Source organism: Toxorhynchites rutilus, chromosome 1, assembly GCF_029784135.1.
Source record: "Toxorhynchites rutilus septentrionalis strain SRP chromosome 1, ASM2978413v1, whole genome shotgun sequence".
In the NCBI taxonomy this organism is placed as follows: Eukaryota; Metazoa; Arthropoda; class Insecta; order Diptera; family Culicidae; genus Toxorhynchites; species Toxorhynchites rutilus.
This window is the reverse complement of record NC_073744.1, coordinates 193,502,078-193,524,028: the sequence shown is the minus strand read 5'-3', so window position 1 is coordinate 193,524,028 and position 21,951 is coordinate 193,502,078. Positions and strand designations below refer to the sequence as shown.

The window sequence follows — 21,951 nt, the reverse complement described above, 5'->3', positions numbered from 1 at the left end:
CGTAAACTATCGTATTATCAGAATCAGAATCCATTTGTGATTCTAAACCAGTTGTATTTCGGTATTGGTATTTTTCAGTGTGATCGACCATATTGTCACTGTAGGACTGAAGTACCTCTCGACTGTAGTGACAGCTTACAAAAAACTGGCCAAAACTCCACGCAAACAGAAGCTTCTGCAGACACTCTTCCCAAAACATTTTCGAGTCCATTGTCTTGTTTGTGGCAAGCACCTTGGTTTGCTGTCCATAGCTGCAAATTCCTTACCAAATCAACAACATTCTGGCAAATTGATCAGCGAAAACGAACTCAAATTTGCTGGAGATATCTCCTATGGCAGTGGGCTTATGGAACTTCAGACCTGGGAGCGTGTCTTTTGGATTTTGCTTCAGTGCCCTGTATGATTGCTTTCAAGCACGAAAATTACGATGACCTTCTAGCATTGTGCTCCCTTGGCCGAGTGGTTAGCGTCATAACTAACATGCCGGGTGTTCGGGTTCGATTCCCGTTCTGGTCGGGGGAATTTTCCGTCAAAGAAATTTCCTCCGACTTGCACTGTGATCACGCGTATTCTTGAGCTTGCCACTCAGAATGCATTCAAGGCGTGTTATTTGGCATAGAAATCTCAACTAAGTACTAATAAAAATGACGCAAGTAATACTACGTTGAGACGGCGAAGTTCCTCTAGGAACGTTAGTGCCATTGAAGAAGAAGAAGAAGTTCTAGCATACGGATTCTCCGTATGGAACTGTAACTAGAGTTGTGTTTTTCGAAGATGTCGTAGTACAAGACTCCCGTGTTTTTCTTAATTGTTCTCAATACCTTCAACCTCCGCTTCCGATCGTAAGCTCCATAACGACGAGTCCTCTGATCCATCCAAATAAAAGTTCACGGAAACGTTTCAGCACATCATACACGGTCGATTCAGATCTCGTGAATTTAGTACCAGACCTGGTTTTTAATGTGGGTGTCCAAAATCAATTGCTTGGGATCAACGTGAGCTTTTACTGTCGAATGATACAGATTTTCCAAAGAATTTCCTGTCAAAAGATTTCAGATACGCCTACTATGACTGCTGCTATGAAATGAATATGGAATCCGTTGTTAGTGTATCGCAATTTAACACGTTCATCGCCCCGTCACCCAGATATGAGTGACACTCTCCTCGTTCAAATCGAATAGGATTTTTAAGCCGAATTTGATCGAATTTGCACCTCAAAGAAGAACGTCTACTGCACGACTAACCCGTTCGGTTCCGTTTTGGTCAAATTCGGCATCCGACCACTATGGAATGAAGGCGATGAAATGTTATGCCGAGAATACATAACCCTCTTCAATAAAGCACTGGAAAGGAACGAATCAGCTTGATGACATTCATATGGGCTTCGCTGAAGCATTTGACATGGTTCCACACTCTTTGGCACATCATTTCCGAGATGAATTTCAAACTTCGGTGGCACTTAACCAACCGTTATGCTTCTGGTAAGCTGGATTCTTCGTGATTAAAAATATTACAGATCACGTTAGAAGTCCCTCGAAGAAGCATCTTGGAAACTTTCATATTTATTATTCTCATCAATAGTTAGTGCTCCAGGCAGAAATCAAAGAAGCTTTTATTTGCGGATGATTCGAAGGAAGATCTTCTGGACAATTCTCTCGCTACCTGACGGCTGGGGACATCAAAAAGACATCAATCTGCTACACCCCCATTCTGTTTTTGGATCAATTTGAAAAAAATCGATCGAATTGATAAAATTACATTCTGTATTCCGTTTGAGTCGTTTTTGCATTTCGTTTCCATCTGCTTCTCTTCGAACATTAAACGGGCAAAACATTCGAAATAGGGAATGCAAAATTATAACTCGAACGAAATATCACTTTTGAACGAAATATAAATCCGTCGGAACACAGAATAGGACTGCATATGAATGATCGAGCGTTATCGAACGGGCAAATTTAATCTGGAGCATAGAATCGCTCTAAACAACAGTCTCGGAAGCTCAACTATCAACTGAATAAAACCAACCTTAATAAAACACAAAATATTTATTCAATATATTCTCGAGGGCCGTCAAAGATCTTGAAAATTGAGAAAAAACCAAATTGATCATTTGCTACTTCCAGAAATTCTCGGCCGCGGGCAATCAATCGGAACCTCTTTCTGGTGCTCGTATATATTTGAGGGTTATACCATTCACAAGAATTTCAATCGCATTTTCTGTTTGTTCGAGATCGAAAAGGTCTGAGATGTCAGAGATTGAGGACATCGACGAAGATCTAAAATCGAAAGCGATAAAAACACGAGTGAAATGAAAATATTACGTAATTACAATCCAGCTGCTGCTTCAGATACTGTTTCAGTTGCGGTGGCTTCTTGTTCAACAGGCAGGTCAGATTTGTCTTTAAAAACTTCGTCATCTGCCAGTATTCTTTCTACCATTTCGCGAATGAAATCGGAATCGATTGACCTTTCTTCCGCCACAGACTCAGGTTCAAAATTTTCCCAAGTAATCATTGGAGTGGGAAACAGCTGCTCGTGAATTTTGCGATAGTACTGAGGTTGAGCGTAGACTCTTCCATCAAAAGTGATGGCCTCCAGAGTGTGCGAAGAATCCGCTTCAACAATGGCTGCTGTTTCCGAACTCGAGGTAGAGTCAGCCTCCGGCATCATGGGACATGTTTCAACGAAGAACACATCAATGGGGTCCAATAATTCGCTTGATCCTACGAGGACTTTCCTTTCTTGCACCGATACGGAATCACTTTCCGAACTCGGCAAAGGCACAACTGCGTTGCAATTTGGGCATGATAACACGGGATTGCTTGGTGGTTCGAAATGTTTTGCCCAGCATGAGCATATTTCGTGGGTTAGCGAGGTTAGTTGGCGACAGGCTGCTTGGTGTTCTGCATTCTTCAACATCTCTTCATAGCGATAGCACATTTTTTGCATAGCCATCGTATCAATGGCTTTCTGCTTCCTGCAATGGACCTTCGAAGTAAACATTTCGATTGGTATTTACACATTTAACTTACTCTACTGCATTTTGAACGACGCTTTCTATTTGTTCCGATAGCCGTTTGACCTCCAAGTTCACTCTTGCGGACACTTCTTCTTCCAATTGTGTTCTGTATCTTCGCGTGATGCTTTTGATGAGTTGTTGAGCCTGTTGACGTAGGACTACGTCTAACCGGAAGATATAGGGGGTGAAATGGAAATCTAGGCACTGAACAAGTAGGAAAAAATGCAAGATTTGGAACGCTTATTACTCGAGCATTTCTCAATAGATCGCAAAGGTTTTTGCATCAATTGATAGGAAATATATCTACGCATCTATCATAACGAATAACATTTCATTTTTCTTGAGATAAATAATTAAATAATTGTGAAATATCAAGCATTGTCAAAATGCACTATGTGCCCATTTTTGATTGGTCCATTTTGTGCTCCTCAAATCGTACCGACCAAAACGGGCAACCAGAGCAGCAGCGAAATAGAATGAAGCACGATTGGAAAGGAAAAAGAAAAAAATGAACGAAACATTGGTCGCAGTCTCACACATGCGTAATTCTCGAGCCAGCCAGTCAGCTTAAAAATCCCCGCTCCGCTGCCGCAACGATCATTCTCATTCAAACCGTACACCACATCGGTTCGCATCACAACACATCAACAAACCAACCCAAGCAGCCATGTCTGGACATGGTAAAGGAGGAAAAGTGAAGGGAAAGGCAAAATCCCGCTCGAACCGTGTTGATCTGGAGTTCCCCGCAAGGGTAGCTAGGCCGAGCGCGTTAGTACCAGTGCACCAGTCCACCTAGTCGGCGTTATATAGTTTCGGCCGCCGAAGTGATCGAGTTGGCTGGCAAAGCTGCTCGCGACGATAAGAAAACCCGCATTCGGAACAGAACACATTCGGTTCGGTGGACATCAAGACAACAGGCAGTTGCAGCGAGTGAGCGAGCAATCGCAAAACGGCATCAGGTAGCAGAAGAAAAAAGTTTGTTCTTTATACAAACTGCTTTGGTGGCAAATCCAGAACAAGGCGGCATCGAGGGCGTTCGAAATGGTTTTTTTTTCAAAACCACGAGTACAAAGTTTTCTAAATTGGAACCATTCCATAAAACAAGGCGCTTTTCAGGGCCATTAAACCTTCCAAAAAAGAGTTTAGGGAATACAGTTCAATGCTTTCTAAAACATTATCCAAAATAATAATAAAACACAAATTGATTTTTTCTTAATTTGTTTGCCAGGATCTGACGAGTATGTGAATTTGGCAGTTGTTCTGAGCTTATTGATTTTCACCAATTCTTAAATTGCTTCTAGATTGAAAGTACAGTAATTTACACTTATCTCGACATTTTGCTAATTGGTCGGACCAGTAATGCGACATATTTAGTTGGACATTTTTGTAAACATAGAGTTCGGGGTCCAAATTATGACCCCACATTGAAGGTCGACACTGTACCACTGTCATCGCAAATGTTCAATTACAGGTTAAAATTACCTCCAATCCAATACTGAGTGGTGGTAATGCGACGTGCCATTGAATGTAATTTACTGTAAAATATGTCACAAGCAAGGTTTAGCCGAACAAGATGGGGATATCGAGTGATAACAAAACAATAAACTCTTTAGATTGAATATAATTTTGTGATCCTGAAAAGGACCCTTTTTAGCCTGCATTTGAATCCAACGAGCGAACAAATCGTAATGAATGTATTTTGTTGCCATCGCTCCCTTTTAACGCTCATTCGTTCGTCTCGTTGGACTCGCCCCTCTGGCTGAGTCTGCCGATTTGTCTCTATCCTGTGAGTGTGTACCGCTAGAGTATAAAACACGCGGACCCCAAAAAAATATCTTATTTTCTTTCAAACCGTAAACCCGTGTGGTTGTACGGCATCGGCATCGTAGACGTAACAAAAGAGGACAAGTTAAGGGAAAGGCAAAGTCTCACTCGAACCGTGCAAGTCTCCAGTTCCCTGTTGGTCGCATTCACTGATTGCTCGGCAAGGGTAACTAGGCCGAACGGATTGGTGCCGGAGCACCAGTATACCTAACAGCGATTATAGAGTTTCGGCCGTCGGAGTGCTCGAGTTGGCTTGCAAAGCTGCTCACGACAATCAGAAAACCCGCATCAAGAACAGAGCAGCTTCGGTTCGGCGCTCATCAAGGCAACAATTAGTTTCAGTGAGTGGCAAAGTGTTTCTCCGGCACGTCGCATCAAATGTAATTTACTGAACAACATGTCACAAGCTGGATGGGTAGAAATTTTCCAACTGTGAAAGCTGTGGCGAGTGGCAAACGCAATAGCTAAACAGGGAGGTTTAACGGAACAAGATGGGAATATCGAGTGATAACAAAAACACAACACCAAAGGTTCTTTTCAGAACCATCAACATATTCATGAAGAGTAAACAGTAAACTAATCCATTTTTAAGGTAGTTAGGTAGGTATTCACGTAGGAGAAGAAAATAAAACAATATATTTAAAATATATATTTAACAAAAGCTATCCCCTTTGTATAGTCCTACGTCACTCCGGTTATGTCCCCGACATTACCCACCCGTCTTTTTTTCTCAAATTCCTACACATAAACTTTGCGTTCTCTCTCCTTGCCTTCACAAAGTCTTCCTCTAATTTTGCTTTCATAACGTTAAATTTCTCCTCCAATTTCAAGGTTGCCTCCTCCAGCTGCTCCTGCATCCGCTTCCGTTCCTCGTCCCGAGCAATGCCAATCTTCTGGCGACATTCAAATTTGCATAATTCCAACTGCTCCTTCGAAAATATTCTCTCCGCCTTCCGCTTCCGTTCGTCACTGCTCCCGTAGTGGACAATGTACTCGTGGATGTTCGCCTTCAGTTCGACGGTGTTGGAGCAGAAGCGACCCGGCCCCACCAATTTCTTACCGATTCCCATCCAAGCTTTGCACGCAGGACTCATCGTTTCCATGATGGCATCGGCAAGCTGCGAGCCAAGCTCGCGCCGCATGTCCAACTCATTCGGAACCGAGTCGTGGCGCAGGAAGTGTCCTCGTCTGCACAATTTATCACATTTTTCAGTTTTAGAGGACATCCTAGTGCAAAGGGAAAACCGAAAATGAGCGGTGAAAAAAAATTCGATCGTTTGCTTCGATTACATTTGGGAACGGTTGAAAAACCCTTCAGTAACTGTGGGTTACCAATTGTGATGGTGGGGGAAAAATTCATCTGGACATCCATGTCGTAAATTGTGACCAAACCGTCAACATGTCGGGAGAGATCGTCGAATATCTTCAGGACCAGAAGGTCATCGGTCAAGCAACCATGCAACGATGTTGGAACATGTATGACCTAGATTCAATGAGATACCAAGAATGCTTGTTCTTTGACGACCAAACTTATGTGCAAATGGACTCCTATACTGACGGGTCGAAAATGGCTATCGGAACAGATGCTGAAGTGTGTGGTTCTAGAATATATATATTCTTTGTAGCTAAAGGGTGTGTCACATCAAATTGCATCACGGAAAAAACGCTGTAGAAATTCGCCCAGTAGACCGATCCTTTTGAAAATTTTAGACAGTAAAATAAAAACTATTAAACAACTTTTGGCATTTTCTTTTTATTCATACTTCGAGCCCAAGCCCGTATGCTCGCACCTTCCTCTTTACCCCGTCTAAGGTTCTGTACAACGTCAGGTTGTAGTTTTTTTTTAACAGAAATCCATTTTCTCTTGAAGTCCGCCTCCGATTTGACAACTTTTGGGTTCTTCCGGAGGGCCTGCTTCATAATATTTCTCTATTGGGCGAAGCTCCGGCGCGTTGGGCGGGTTCATTTCCTTTGGCACGAAGGTGACCCCGTTGGCTTCGTATCACTCCAACACGTCCTTTGAATAGTGGCACGAAGCGAGATCCGGCCAGAAGATGGTCGGGCCCTCGTGCTGCTTCAATAGTGGTAGTAAGCGCTTCTGTAGGCACTCCTTAAGGTAAACCTGCCCGTTTACCGTGCCGGTCATCACGAAGGGGGCGCTCCGCTTTCCGCAAGAGCAGATCGCTTGCCACACCATGTACTTTTTGGCAAACTTGGATAGTTTCTGCTTGCGAATCTCCTCCGGAACGCTGAATTTGTCCTCTGCGGAGAAGAACAACAGGCCCGGCAGCTGACGAAAGTCCGCTTTGACGTAGGTTTCGTCGTCCATTACCAGGCAATGCGGCTTCGTCAGCATTTCGGTGTACAGCTTCCCCACCATGTTTTGCCTTTCGTCGCGGTTAGGAGCCTTCTGAACCTTGTATGTACGCAGGCCCTCCCGCTGCTTGGTCCGCTGGACGAATGAACTTGACAAATTCAGCTTATTGGCGACATCCCGGACCGAACTTCTCGGATCACGTCTAAACTGCTTAACTACGCGCTTGTGATCTTTTTCACTGACGGAGCATCCATTTTTGCCGTTCTTCACCTTCCGGTCGATGGTTAGGTTCTCGAAGTATCGTTTTAGTACTCTGCTGACCGTGGATTTGACGATTCCCAGCATCTTACCGATGTCCCGATGTGACAACTCCGGATTCTCCAAATGAGTGCGCAGGATTAATTCACGACGCTCTTTTTCGTTCGACGATATTTTTCCAAATTTACGAAAAATTGACAGTGAAGCATGGCCAACGTGATCTATACACTCTTATCTGATTATAAGCGAAAGCTGAAGATATAATTCCTAAAAATTAAATTTCTACAGCGTTTTTTCCGTGATGCAATTTGATGTGACACACCCTTTATGAGGAACTGGTCAACGGTTTTTCAGGAAAAAATAGCTGCAATAATAGAATGTGTAAATGTCTGCCATTCTGTGGAATTTATGGGAAGACCGGGAAATGATAGTCAATTGGATGGCTTTTCAAATTAACCAGTCAAAAAATTACATCACACCGAATAATAATGTTACTCAACAATTACTGAGTCTTATCAAGGAAAGAATTCGGCACATTCACTGGTCTTACAACAGGACACTGTCCGAGCAAATATCATCTTCGAAACCTCGGGACATTTGCTCTGCAATTGCGGAGCTTTGAAAAGACGCTGACTTCAACACCAAGATGGTGGAGTTAACAGGTGGCTCGTAATTTACACAATTTAGAAAAGACGTATGAGGAATGGCAAGACGAAAAGTTTGGATTTGTTTATGTTATTACTTACGTTGGTATGATTACATTTGATTTCGTCGAATGTATTTGAAGCAGTATAATAAACAAACAGTTGTCGTTGAAAATAGTAACCTAGTAACCTTTATGCATATGCTTCCGCCAGCTGGCTCGGCTAATGTGATTCAGGGAATGCTTTGATCGTGGTACCGCCACTGGCGCATAATTTGCAGCTTTGTTTTTTGTGCTGGTTCATAACGGCAATCAACCGTGCCGGCGAAACTGTAGTCAATGTTTAGTGTTGTTTGGATACCATCTATGTAAATAAGTTCAAACTTACGGGATACGTCCGAACGGCAATTCTGACATTACGTTTTACCTTCCACTTCAATTTCCTTGTTCAACACTTTGATTAGAATATTCTGGAGCCCAATGAGGTTTGGTTTGTTTCGCCAACCAGGATTATAAATTTCAATAGACAGATTATGACAGATTGGCACCTATCTCACTATAGCTTTCAGTCTACTTCATAAGTAGGCTGACCAAAAGTGCCGTTTTTAACAGGACTGTACCGTTTTTTTTGGGCCGATTTTTTTTTCTGTATTATAGTGACTTTCAACGCTTCTGGCTGGTTCGTCACTTTTACCTTCCATTTTGGAAGATTGTCGGGAGTGAGAATTGAACTCGTGATCTTGAGCGTGAGAAGTATGGATGTTACCTCCACGCCAGATCGGCTCCACTGGGCCGATTTTGATTGTCCCGTCTTTCTATCAATTTGTACCGTATTTTTAGTATACTCAAAATTCTTATATTCCGTTATATTCCACTGTCATTATTTTCAATAATTTTATTCGAATTAACATCTGATGAATGCATTGGGACGTACAAATTGTTTTAGCAGAGATTTCACACAACTGTCTTCAACATGCAATCCTTTCTCTTGGACCTTCTATCGAGAAATTTCATAGTATTTCTGAAGGATTGTGCTCCTATTTTCTTTCACAAGAAAAGTGTCCTGTTGTACTACGATATTTGATTGAAAACCGATGCTTAAAACTATGGTTGCTTTCAACCAGAGACGTCAGTGACCTTTCAAACATTTATTCGTCTTGTTGAAAGAGACGATCTATCTGTCACTGATATTTCCGTTAATTTTGATGGTTTTATTAGAATTCTTATCAGTGTCTAAACGTCTTCAACTCGATTGTTCCCAATGTTAGCTTCAAGTCATGGTTCAAATGTCTGTACTCCAGTCGGGACTTCATTCGGCACTTCTCCCGACTGATATCCAATCACTGTTCGTTAGTCGCGCTGTTTTGACGTAGGACTACGTCTTTCATTTCTATACCGGGGTGTAAAATCAAAGTTTCGAAAACGAAAGCGTTACGCCGGAGACCGAGATTTTGAGTGTTAATAGCTCCTAAACAACTGAACGAAATGGTATGATAAACACTTCATTCTAAAGATAAAATGTCTACGCATTCTATACTTGTTACTTTCTGATCCAAAAACTTTTTTCAATAGTCTTAAATTTGCTTTCAAAACAGGCTATTGAAATCACCAATCGGTATATAAGCGAGCGCCGCTCGGAAATCCACTCAGTTCTAATTGAACAGCGATTGGAGGATGTTGTCGCTGTTGTGGTGAAGCTCTTCATTTATCATGAAAGCGCGGATGAAGGCACCTTAGGCCAGAAGGGAATCCATCAGGAGGAGCGTGATGCCACAAACGGTTCCCCGGGAAGATCTCGAAGCAGCCGCTACACACACACACATACACGCACGGAATTCTTTCCGTTTGGATGCCGTTCAGCATCGAGAAAGATCCGGAAAATAATCTGCCAGTTCCTCTAGGAATTTAAAAATACATGCATGTGAAAGAGTTTATTTGAATGTTTTCTATCCATGTAACACTGTGACCAAATACATTTGGTTTTGTGATTTTTCAATCAATCGCAATTAACAGGATAGCTTCTGAAGATTATTCTTCTCCATCAGTAGGATATTTCCGTATCCAATATTGGATGCATAAAATCTTGTGCCTCCAACGTAACGCTCTCGTTTTCGAAGTTCTCCAAATATTCATTCATTCAGAATGAATTCAGATTCAACTTCAAACAAATGATCTCTAAATCAACGATAGTCCTACGTCACCCTTGCGGTTATACCATAGATATAACCCACTTCCTGTTTTTGACGTAGGACTACGTCTAACCGGAAGATATAGGGGGTGAAATGGAAATCTAGGCACTGAACAAGTAGGAAAAAATGCAAGATTTGGAACGCTTATAACTCGAGCATTTCTCAATAGATCGCAAAGGTTTTTGTTTTCAATTGATAGGAAATATATCTACGCATCTATCATAACGAATAACATTTCATTTTTCTTGAGATAAATAATTGAATAATTGTGAAATATCAAGCATTGTCAAAATGCACTATGTGCCCATTTTTTATTGGTCCATTTTGTGCTTCTCAAATCGTACCGACCAAAACGGGCAACCAGAGCAGCAGCGAAATACAATGAAGCACGATTGGAAAGGAAAAAGAAAAAAATGAACGAAACATTGGTCGCAGTCTCACACATGCGTAATTCTCGAGCCAGTCAGTCAGCTTAAAAATCCCCTCTCCGCTGCCGTAACGATCATTCTCATTCAAACCGTACACCACATCGGTTCGCATCACAACAAATCAACAAACCAACCCAAGCAGCCATGGTAAAGGAGGAAAAGTGAAGGGAAAGGTAAAATCCCGCTCGAACCGTGTTGATCTGGAGTTCCCCGCAAGGGTAGCTAAGCCGAGCGCGTTAGTACCAGTGCACCAGTCCACCTAGCCGGCGTTATATAGTTTCGGCCGCCGAAGTGATCGAGTTAGCTGGCAAAGCTGCTCGCGACGATAAGAAAACACGCATTAGGAACAGAATGTGTTCGGTGGACATCAAGACAACAGGCAGTTGCAGCGAGTGGCGAGTGGCAAACGCAATCGCAAAATGGCATCAGGTAGCAGAAGAAAAAAGTTTGTTCTTCATACAAACTACTTTGGTGGCAAATCCAGAACAAGGCGGCATCGAGGGCGTTCGAAATGGTTTTTTTCAAAACCACGAGTACTAAGTTTTCTAAATCGGAACCATTCCATAAAACAAGGCGCTTTTCAGGGCCATTAAACCTTCCAAAAAAGAGTTTAGGAAATACAGTTCAATGCTTTCTAAAACATTATCCAAAATAATAATAAAACACAAATTGATTTTTTCATAATTTGTTTGTCAGGATATGATGAGTATGTGAATTTGGCAGTTGTTCTGAGCTTATTGATTTTCACCAATTCTTAAATTGCTTCTAGATTGAAAGTACAGTAATTTACACTTATCTCGACATTTAGCTAATTGGACGGACCTGTAATGCGACATATTTAGTTGGATATTTTTGTAAACATAGAGTTCGGGGTAAAAATTATGACCCCACATTGAATGTCGACACTGTACCACTGTCATCGCAAATGTTCAATTACAGGTTAAAATTACCTCCAATCCGACACTGAGTGGTGGTAATGCGACGTGCCATTGAATGTAATTTACTGTACAATATGTCACAAGCCGGATGGGAAGAAATTTCCCAACTGTGAAAGATGTCGCGAGTGGCAAACGCAATCGCTAAACAGAAAGGTTTAGCCGAACAAGATGGGGATATCAAGTGATAACAAAACAATGAACTCTTTAGATTGAATATAATTTTGTGATCCTGAAAAGGACCCTTTTTAGCCTGCATGTGAATCCAACGAGCGAACAAAACGTAATGACTGTATTTTTTTGCCATCGCTCCCTTTTAACGCTCATTCGTTCGTCTCGTTGGACTCGCCCCTCTGGCTGAGTCTGCCGATTTGTCTCTATCCTGTGAGTGTGTACCGCTAGAGTATAAAACACGCGGACCCCAAAAAAATATCTTATTTTCTTTCAAACCGTAAACCCGTGTGGTTGTACGGCATCGGCATCGTGGACGTAACAAAGGAGGACAAGTTAAGGGAAAGGCAAAGTCTCACTCGAACCGTGCAGGTCTCCAGTTCCCTGTTGGTCGCATTCACTGATTGCCCCGCAAGGGTAACTAGGCCGAACGGATTGGTGCCGGAGCACCAGTATACCTAACAGTGATTATAGAGTTTCGGCCGTCGGAGTGCTCGAGTTGGCTTGCAAAGCTGCTCACGACAACCAGAAAACCCGCATCAAGAACAGAGCAGCTTCGGTTCGGCGCTCATCAAGGCAACAATTAGTTTCAGCGAGTAGCAAACGCAATCGCAAAACGGCAGAAGGTAGAAGAAGGAAAAAGTTTGTCCATACAGACTGCTTTGGTGACAAAAGCAGCCACCATAAACCACGGCGCTATTCAGGGCCATTAAACCTTACAAAAAAGAGTTTACGAAATACAGTTTAATGCTTTCTAAAACAATATCCAAAATTATAATAAAACACAAATTGATTTTTTCATAATTTGTTTGCCAAGATATGATGAGTGTGAGAATTTGGCAGTTGTGCTGAGCTTATTGATGGTTGGGGACTTTCCCGATTATTCAATTTTCACCAATTCTTAATTTGCTTCTAGATTGAAAGTATAGTAATTTATAATCAGCTCGACATTTAGCTAATTGGATGGATCTGGAATGCGACATTTTTGTAAACATAGAGTTCGGGGTCCAAATTATGACCCCACATTGAAAGTCGACACTGTACCACTGTCATCGGAAATGTTCAATTACAGGTTAAAATCGCCTCCAATGCGACACTGAGTGTTTCTCCGGCACGTCGCATTAAATGTAATTTACTGAACAACATGTCACAAGCTGGATGTGAAGAAATTTTCCAACTGTGAAAGCTGTGGCGAGTGGCAAACGCAATAGCTAAACAGGAAGGTTTAACCGAACAAGATGGGGATATCGAGTGATAACAAAAACACAACACCAAAGGTTCTTTTCAGAACCATCAACATGTTCATAAAGAGTAAACAGTAAACTAATCCATTTTTCAGGTAGATAGGTAGGTATTCACGTAGGAGAAGAAAATAAAACAATATATTTAAAATATATATTTAACAAAAGCTGTCCCCTTTGTATAGTCCTACGTCACTCCGGTTATGTCCCCGACATTATCCACCCGTCTTTTTTTTTCAAAATTTCGGAATGCCAGAAAATCTATAACATTTTTTGTACTGTTTTTTTTTATTATTTTATTTTTATTATTAGATATTTGAAAAAAAAACAGCTTGAAGATATTTATCAATCTAGAAAATCCGTAAGAGCACATATAAATATGAATTAGAGTAGTACTGAATCTCTAAATCCCAAAAAAAAATTTCAAAATTTAAATATTTTTTTTAGTACTAACATTTTTGATGTAATGTTTTTTTGATAATTTTTCTTGATACACCGTGGTAGGATGCACATTCAGTATTTTTTTCAAATTTTTATCTCGGATCTATTGAGGATGGCGTGAAATAAACGAAAAAGTACGTTTTCGCTATAGATCCTACGTCAAACCACATAGGGGTTCAAATAAACCGCCAAAATTTCTTATTTAATATCCTTTACAATATTTGCCATACAGCTAGTGATTTGGTTTGGTGGCACTTTTTACTCCCTTACCCGGCCAGGCCCTTTATATTTAAAAGTGAAGTGTTCGGAATATGAGACAAAACGATACACCTATTTAAATTTGTCCCTCTTTTCAATGATCTGTACTTCAACTCGACCGTTTCATCACAAACGGAACGTTCTTCTTGAAGTAGGGTTCATCTCAGAACACTGTCTTCCACTCATTCACTCAGCAACGCAGCCGTGATAAAATATAAACGCATAATATGATAGCAGGAACGCATATTCAAATTAAGAAAACACGTCAAAGCCAACCTACGGACGGACCCCTCCGAAAGGCACCAACGATGATTGAGCTAAGTTCTCCCGTGTTTCACCCTAACCCAGTCCTGCTCGACTGTTAGCAGAACAAACAGAAAAAAAGAAAAAGAGGCAACAACAAAACAAATCAACATTTTAAAATTGACGACTGAGACGGACCGCCATAAATATACCTCCTCTTCGTCGATAGAAACGATGAGATACGATCAAAGGAAAGAAAGAAAAAAGCCCTCGGGAATGGCACATGCCAACAAAACTGCCAAATCGGACATGTTCCCCTGATGGGTGGTGCGACTTTAAAATTTCGACGATTTGCCACTCAGCGAAAGAAGCAGCACCCGAACTGATCGCCATTGCTTTTTTGCATTTGGGCGCTTTTTCTATTTAAAAAAAAAGCAAACAAATGTAAGCATGTTCTCCTGATAACCTTCCGACAAGAAAATACGTAAGAAATGTGTACCGAGCGAACGCCGGGAACTGTCACAGCACTCAAACGCGGCGACCGCGGCGGCATCGCTTCCTCGGCACTCGCCGTCTGCTACTCACAGCACCGTTGATTAGAGTTTTAGCTGCTTCCTCCGCCGCAAGCTTGATGGCGATGATCCTGGTACTCCCGGATAGAGTAATCATCCGCGTGTCCCGCTCGAGTGACGCTTGTTTTCAAACAGTGCAGTGGCGTTGGATTGAGAAACTTTGATCTTGGTCCAGTGTTCTTGGCGCGAGACACATTGTACAGTTGCGCCTCGTTGGATGACACTCCAAGGTATGTTGAAAGCATACTTCCAGGCAAATCGGACGGCGCGATGTAAAGGGCCGTCCACATACCACGAGGACAACTGTCGCGTTGTTTCGTCTGGTTCAAAGCCCGGATCGATGTTTACGTTGTCCTATTTATGTCCCAAATTACTGTTCCGCTTGCGTCTACGATTTTAGTCTACCGATGAACTGTTCCACAGTCATCGGTTCTGTTGTTGAGGGAAAAACGATGTTGTTTGCGTTAAACATTGTCCACGTGGAAACATTAGATGATTATCTCTATCAAATCACATCTACCTACACCAAAAAATTGATTTCTAGCTCATGTTTTGTCATCCCGATTTATGACATTAGGGTGAAGCAAGATGTGTGGAATAAAGGTGTGACCGTGTCGTCAATAAGTGTGCGAGGGGAAACGGTATAAATATACAGAGGACTGTGGAAAGGGATTTGACTGCAAATAGAGATGTCTAAATTTTTCGTTTATTCAATTGTCGATTAATCGTGGGGTCATTTTTAAATATTCGATTCATTCGAATAATTGTTTTTCAGTATTCGATTAACCGAGCGAATATTTATTTCTTGTAATAAAAAAGAACAGACATATTTGTAATAAAAAAGTATGATGTCATAATTTTAAAAGTTACATTAAATATAATTTTGAAATTAACATGGTGCAGAATAATTGTTTTTGAATGAAATGGTATTTTAGTATATTGATAAATTTACCATTTCATGATTTTTTGAGGACGATTGAAAAAAAGTACACAATGAGAATGATGCACAATATTATTATTGTACCAACATAAAATTTTTTCTGTTCAAAATTACATGTTCTTTGAATGTTGAATGAAATAGCTGATTTGTTTGAATCTTTCTGCTTGGTCCTCATAGCTACTAGTTCAAAAGAGGTACATTTATAGAATCATTGATCACTAGTATGGTATGTTTTCCTCGGCACTCTGAATTTGAATACTACTATTTTAGAACGGGAGCTGAGACCACCTTCTTTAAGTCCGCATTTTACTCCTGCAGACCCTAAATTCTTCTTCTCAGTCTCCTCCACCACCAGGGAATCATTTTTATGGTTCAACCGTAAATGATTTAGCATATCCGAAGAATTTCGACGAAACACCATGACGGTTAACACTCCTATACTCGCGCATAGGTCTCAGAGACCAAGAAATCAAAAATTCGTTCATTTCTCAGAAAACATCAACACTACGACATTGCGATTCTCTCTAGCTTCGTCATTCGTTGTTCGTCATCGTTTAGCGTATCGTATAAGTTGGTACAAAGGGGACGTATATCACTTTTTCACCACCTTCGGTCTGAGACACCGACGCGCGTACAGGAGTAACGTTTTTGGACAAGTGACTTTTTTTTCCTATTTTAGAATATTGTTCAATGAAATGTATAAATGAATGTCAGTGGCGTGAAATATTTATTAAATATAATGCATAATATCATTTTCGGACTATTCTTATTTGATTTTAGTCCTTTTGTCACCGGATTGAACGGATTCATATATTATTCGTCGATATACTCGTCGTTAGATTCATACGTGCAAAAGTAAAGTACAAATGTTTGACATTCGTTTAGTTGTTCACTAAATATAATGGTCACGCATATACACACTTGTGAAATAAATGCACTTGCGGAAGAATTGTAAACTGTAAATTATAAATTAATCGGTTGCTTATGATTATTTTTACAGTTACAGCTTCGGGTTTTTTTCTATAATATATGAGCTGAACAATATCGACGATAAAACAAATCGCAGGAATTTCCTAGAAATCCTTTTATATCATCTTTTTATGCCCCATCAAAAACAGGCATTAGGTTTTTGTTAACCAAGAACACAGAAACAAAGAATATTAGATATAGGAAAACTTGAAATTCCAGAAACCTTATAATCGAATAATTAACTGACGTCTCTAACTGCAAAACGCGGGAAAAATACCTCCATCACCGACCGACACCGAAAGTCGATTTATTCTCTTGAGCTGAAACATATAAGATAGAGTATATTACAAACCTAACTTTAACCGTAAAAGACTTACCTTTCAACTTTTCAATGCTCTTATTCCCACCAAAACAATACCACACACAAAGAGCAAAAAAAAAAGATATTGCAAAATATTGCAGATTGTTTACATACAAAATCCAAGATGGCTGAAAGGCCTTCCTCATAAGTCGCGCTACCGTATTGTATCTATCGTGGGGTGAAGGTGGAAGCTAGCCACAAATGGCTGCCACAATGGCGCTCATTTCTTTCATCTCCCTTCCTCACCCCTCGCCCGAAAATCAATAATTTTGCGAGAAAGTGATCGTTTTCTCACACTTCTCATCAAGTAATATCAACCAAACTCGAATCGATTACTCACAAGATGTGAAATTTTCATCTGCTGTCGCACTGTATAGTGAAAAACGTCGGAAAACTCGTGCTAGTGCTATGAAAGTTTAAATTTCATTTTTCATAAAAACCACTCAATAAAATGTTATTCCTGAGTCATAGCGTTTCATGTCATGAAAATCAATAGAATAAAATTGTGTTGATATCTATACAATTATTATTTTTACGTTTAATGAGTTTACAATGTAAGTTTTAGCAACTTTAAGGTGAAGGTGGAAGCTAGCCATTGTAGTAGTATAGGTAAACCCTCGTGTAAAAATGGGGTAATAGTGTTTGTGAGAGAAGAGCAAAGCACACGTAAATAGATCAATTCACTTATCAGACTGTGTGGCGCTTCATTGACACGAGTCTTTGAATACATTTGAAAAAAAAAAAACAAATAACAATTCAATACTAAAGTAAAATGTATGAACGATATGTTCCGATGAACAATTGCAAATATAAATATATATATAGAAGGTGCATTTGCATATGATTCTGATTATACGCGAGCGTAACATGAGCAAATTTATAACACATGCGAATTGGGGCACTTTTGGTATTAACAAGTTCTTCCGCATAGTAACTCGATGTTGATAATTCCTTAATATTTTCCTTCGTTGATCGTATTGTTTTCACATATTCACGTTGGAAAGCCTTAACCCTTCTCTTCGTTGGCCGAGGCATTTAGATTGAATTTAATACTTTTCCGTTTACTGTTTTTGAAAGCATAGGCAGCCGTGGCAGTGTTCCGAGCTCTGCAATACAATTTTCTTACCCAATGTTAAAGTTGCTAAAACTTACATTATAGACCCATTAAACGTAAAAATAATAATTGTATTGATATCAACACAATTTTATTCTATTGATTTTCATGGCATGGGACGCTATGACTTCGGAATAACATTTTATTGAGTGGTTTTTATAGCTGTTTCGATGATGTTGTTTGGCATCAGTGTCGAAAAAATAACGATGCTTCCACCAATACAAACAAAACCATTGCAGAAGATTGAAAAACGAAAATTTAACTTTCAGAGCACTTGCTCGAGTTTTCCGACGTTTTTCACTATACAGTGCGAAAGCAGATGAAAATTTAATATCTTGTGAGTAATCGATTAGAGTTTGGTTGATATTACTTGATGGGAAGTGTGCGAAAACGATCATTTTCTTCACACTGTTTCGCAAAATTATTGATTTTCTGGCGAGAGGTGAGGGAGGGAGATGAAAGAAATGAGCGCCATTGTGGCAGCCATTTGTGGCTAGCTTCCACCTTCACCTTAACATTGGGTAAGAAAATTGTATTGCAGAGCTCGGAACACTGCCACGGCTGCCTATGCTTTCAAAAACAGTAAACGGAAAAGTATTACATTCAATCAAAATGCCTCGGCCAACGAAGAGAAGGGTTAAGGCTCTTCAACGTGAATATATGAAAAAAATACGATCAACGAAGGAAAATATTAAGGAATTATCAAAATCGAGTTACTATGCGGAAGAACTTGTTAATACCAAAAGAACCCCAATTCGCGTGTGTTATAAATTTGCTCATATTACGCTCGCGTATAATCAAAATTTTAATTTATATGCAAATGCACCTTCTATATATATTTATATTTACAATTGTTCATCGGAACATATCGTTCTTACATTTTACTTTAGTATTGAATTGTTTTTTTTTCAAATTATTTATTCAAAGACTCGTGTCAATATAGCGCCACACAGTCTGATAAGTGAATTGATCTATTTACGTGTGCTTTGCTCTACTCTCACAAACACTATTTCCCCAATTTTTACACGTGGGTCTATCCAAGGCGCGTAGAAGTATATCCTAAGGTGGGCCAACTTGCTAAAATCACTCTTCAGCCATCTTGGAAATCTACTGTGTTTTGTTTGTAAACAAAACACAATACGCTTGTGCCCAAGCTCGCTCGTGATCAGTCTGTCTCTTTCACGCTTCAAGCAAATAATTCCCCTTCTGCTTTCTTCTGTACTGTTTTCATATACCGCTCCCCTAACCAACTTAGTGACGAAACGGCCTCACCTAGTACCATAGACCCGTCTTGGGTCTACCTATACCACAGGGTTTTCCAACTTTAAATTCCGAAAGTAAATTAAAATAAAACACACTTAGAATTCGAATTTCGATGAAACTTTTATTTCAAATTAAAGTTTGGTTTATGCCATTATGTGTGAAATACAACATCATTCAAATGTCCACCTAGGGCTTCCTCGCACACCTTGATCCGGAACAGGTAAATTTCAATGACTTTTCGGCACATATGGGGCGGTATCTCGGTCATAACTTCACGAATGTTGTCTTTCAAATGTTCAAGAGTTTGCGGAGAGTTGGCATAGACACGGTCTTTGCATAACCCCACAAAAAAAAGTCTAGCGGGTTCAAATCGCATGATCTGGACGGCCAATTGGCATCACCAAAACGCGAAATTATGCGTCCCTCAAATTTCGTTCGCAATATGGCCATGTTCGGTCGTGTTGTGTGGCACGTGGCGCCGTCCTGCTGAAACCACATGTCATCCGTATCCATATCTTCAATTTGTGGCAAAAAAAATCGGTTGACATGCGGCCATAGCGCTCACCATTCACAGTTACCGTCTCGCCGTCCTCATTTTCAAATAAATACGACCCGATGACTCCACCAGGCCATAATGCGCACCAAACAGTGACTTTTGGCGGATGCAATGGCCTCTCAACAATCACGTGTGGATTTTCTGAGCCCCATATACGGAAATTTTGGGTGTTCACATAGCCACCGAGCTCGAAATCGCTGAAGAAAATTTTATGCGAAAATTCAGCATTTTGCTGCTGTTGTTCGTTCACCCAATCGACGTATGCCCGACGCATTCCATGGTCACCACGCTCTAATTTTGGTACCAGTTGGACTTTATATGGATGTAGGTGCAAGTCCAAATGCAAAATTCGCCACAATGATGTGTTTGACAAGCCCAATTGCTGAGCACGCCGTGGAATCGAAACATTCGCGTCATCCTTCACACTGGCAGCAACAGCAGCAATATTTTCGGCCGAATGCACATTACGATGATGCACAGGTTTCACAATATCCGCTACGGATCCAGTTTGTTCGAATTTACGCACTACATTAGCGATTGTGTGCTCTGTAGGCCGTCCATGACGACCAAAATCCGTCCGTAATGCTCGAAAAACATTTTTTCCTCATTTTTATAGTATAATTTAACAAAATTAACACGTTGTGCGATGCTAAAACGATCCATATTGTAAAATGGCAGACATTCAACTAACGATATGACGCTTTGGTTGACAGCTATGTCAAACGGTTGTCAGTGCAGGGCTGTATACTTTCGGAAGCCCGAAATGGAAAACCCTGTACTACATTGGCTAGCTTCCACCTTCACCTTAAATGAGACATAACGTAACAGAAAATGTCATGACTCTCAAATACTGGTAAGCATTTGTATAATGTACATGGTACACCAATATAAGATTAATACGAGCGAGCGAAACAAAAGACAAATAAGCTTTCCGTATACTTTGCCTCATACAAGACAGACCGAGATAGATATTGTTCTCCTTCCTGTGCTCCTTTTTTACTCTTAGAAAAAACTTCCCAACTTCATTTTATAATCAGGTGCAATATTATCACGTATTTGCTGAACAACTGCTGAAGCACCATTAGCCATGTGGATAGCGTGGTCGAGTAAAATAGTTTTGCATTCCAGCCAGTTTTGGTTCGATCCCCATTGACGTCGTATGGACTTTTTTATTTGGCACAATCCCAAATGAAATGAGAAAAGAAAACAGAAAGAGACGTCTGCACGCACACATACAAACTATTTTTAAGCTTTTAAAACAGCTCATTATTTGCGCATTTGACTCTCCAGCACACGGAATGGCATCATTTCTGCCAAAGATGACATGTTTTCTGCCAACGCTAGTTTGGGTGTATATGCAAGCATGAAAGACATTTGCTCTGCATTTTCAATAATGTTCGCCCATTTTGAGCATATATTCCTTAATTAAGAATGAAAAAGTTGAGCTTCCTAAGAATGCTATTCGGTCGAAGATACATATTTTTGACGTAGAACTACGTCTTTCATGAAGGGTGCCAGATTAGAAAACAGGTCACGTTTTTATGAAATAAAGTTAACGTTAATAACTTTTGTTGCCGCGAACGGATTTTGGCGACTTACATACTAAACGAATCGGAAATTCCATAAGATTTGTTTAATATGCTATACATTAGAATCCCTTGGTTTGTAAATGGCTAAAATTCATGAGCGTTTCCATTTTCCCATACATTTGTTCTGTCCATTCGTGTGCTTTCCCGAACAGAGCTGTCAAGAACGAGCAACTTATCGACGACCAACGAAAGGGAAATCGTAGGATTTAAAGTCTCCGTGAACAAAGGAAAAGTAGAAGGATGAAGGGGAATACTTGCCTAGAGTATAAACAGTGGATCTCGCTGAGGCAAACTTTCATTCGGCATCGGACTGTTGAGCAATCCAGTTCACTTTGCTTTCGTTGCGCTTCGATCTAAGATTGGACCCCACCAGTGGTAATCCAACTTGGATATCGTCGTGTGGTGTTTTCAGTTCATTTTTCGCGTTATTCGTATCGTGTGTTTTTCTTTCCGCGTCATAAATTGGACGCTTCGCGTAGTGTGTGATGAGCAAGAAGAAGAGGAAGGCAGGCTCGAGCCCTGCACAAAACGAACGCATTGCCAGGGGCAATAAAATTTCGAGGCAAGCGTCATCTAATACCATGGACAGGCATACAACTGTACTAGCGTTGTACGTGTAC

At 40.5% G+C, this 21,951-nt stretch overlaps 2 protein-coding genes across 2 annotated transcripts in view; both read right to left on the bottom strand.

Annotated features, from left to right (window-relative positions):
• Positions 1-21,951, bottom strand: part of LOC129779273 (bumetanide-sensitive sodium-(potassium)-chloride cotransporter-like) — a 359,165-nt gene that overhangs the window by 255,648 nt on the left and 81,566 nt on the right. The window lies entirely within an intron of this gene.
• On the bottom strand, positions 2,059-6,125 carry LOC129779296 (uncharacterized). Its single transcript, XM_055786697.1, has 4 exons — positions 5,571-6,125; positions 3,033-3,168; positions 2,330-2,977; positions 2,059-2,276 (listed from the first exon to the last, which is right to left on the bottom strand). The coding sequence occupies exons 1-4, from the start codon at positions 6,067-6,069 to the stop codon at positions 2,144-2,146; spliced, it is 1,416 nt and encodes a 471-aa protein (XP_055642672.1). The 5' UTR covers positions 6,070-6,125; the 3' UTR covers positions 2,059-2,143.

Bases quoted from the DNA above. Each gene is read 5' to 3' on its own strand.
- LOC129779296 (XM_055786697.1), bottom strand. From the start codon at position 6,069: ATGTCCTCTAAAACTGAAAAATGTGATAAATTGTGCAGACGAGGACAC. The intron at 3,169-5,570 runs AAAAAGACGGGT...TAGTCCTACGTC, and splicing joins TATGTGTAGGAATTTGAGAA to AACAGGCTCAACAACTCATC. The intron at 2,978-3,032 runs GTAAGTTAAATG...GGTCCATTGCAG, and splicing joins GTCGTTCAAAATGCAGTAGA to GAAGCAGAAAGCCATTGATA.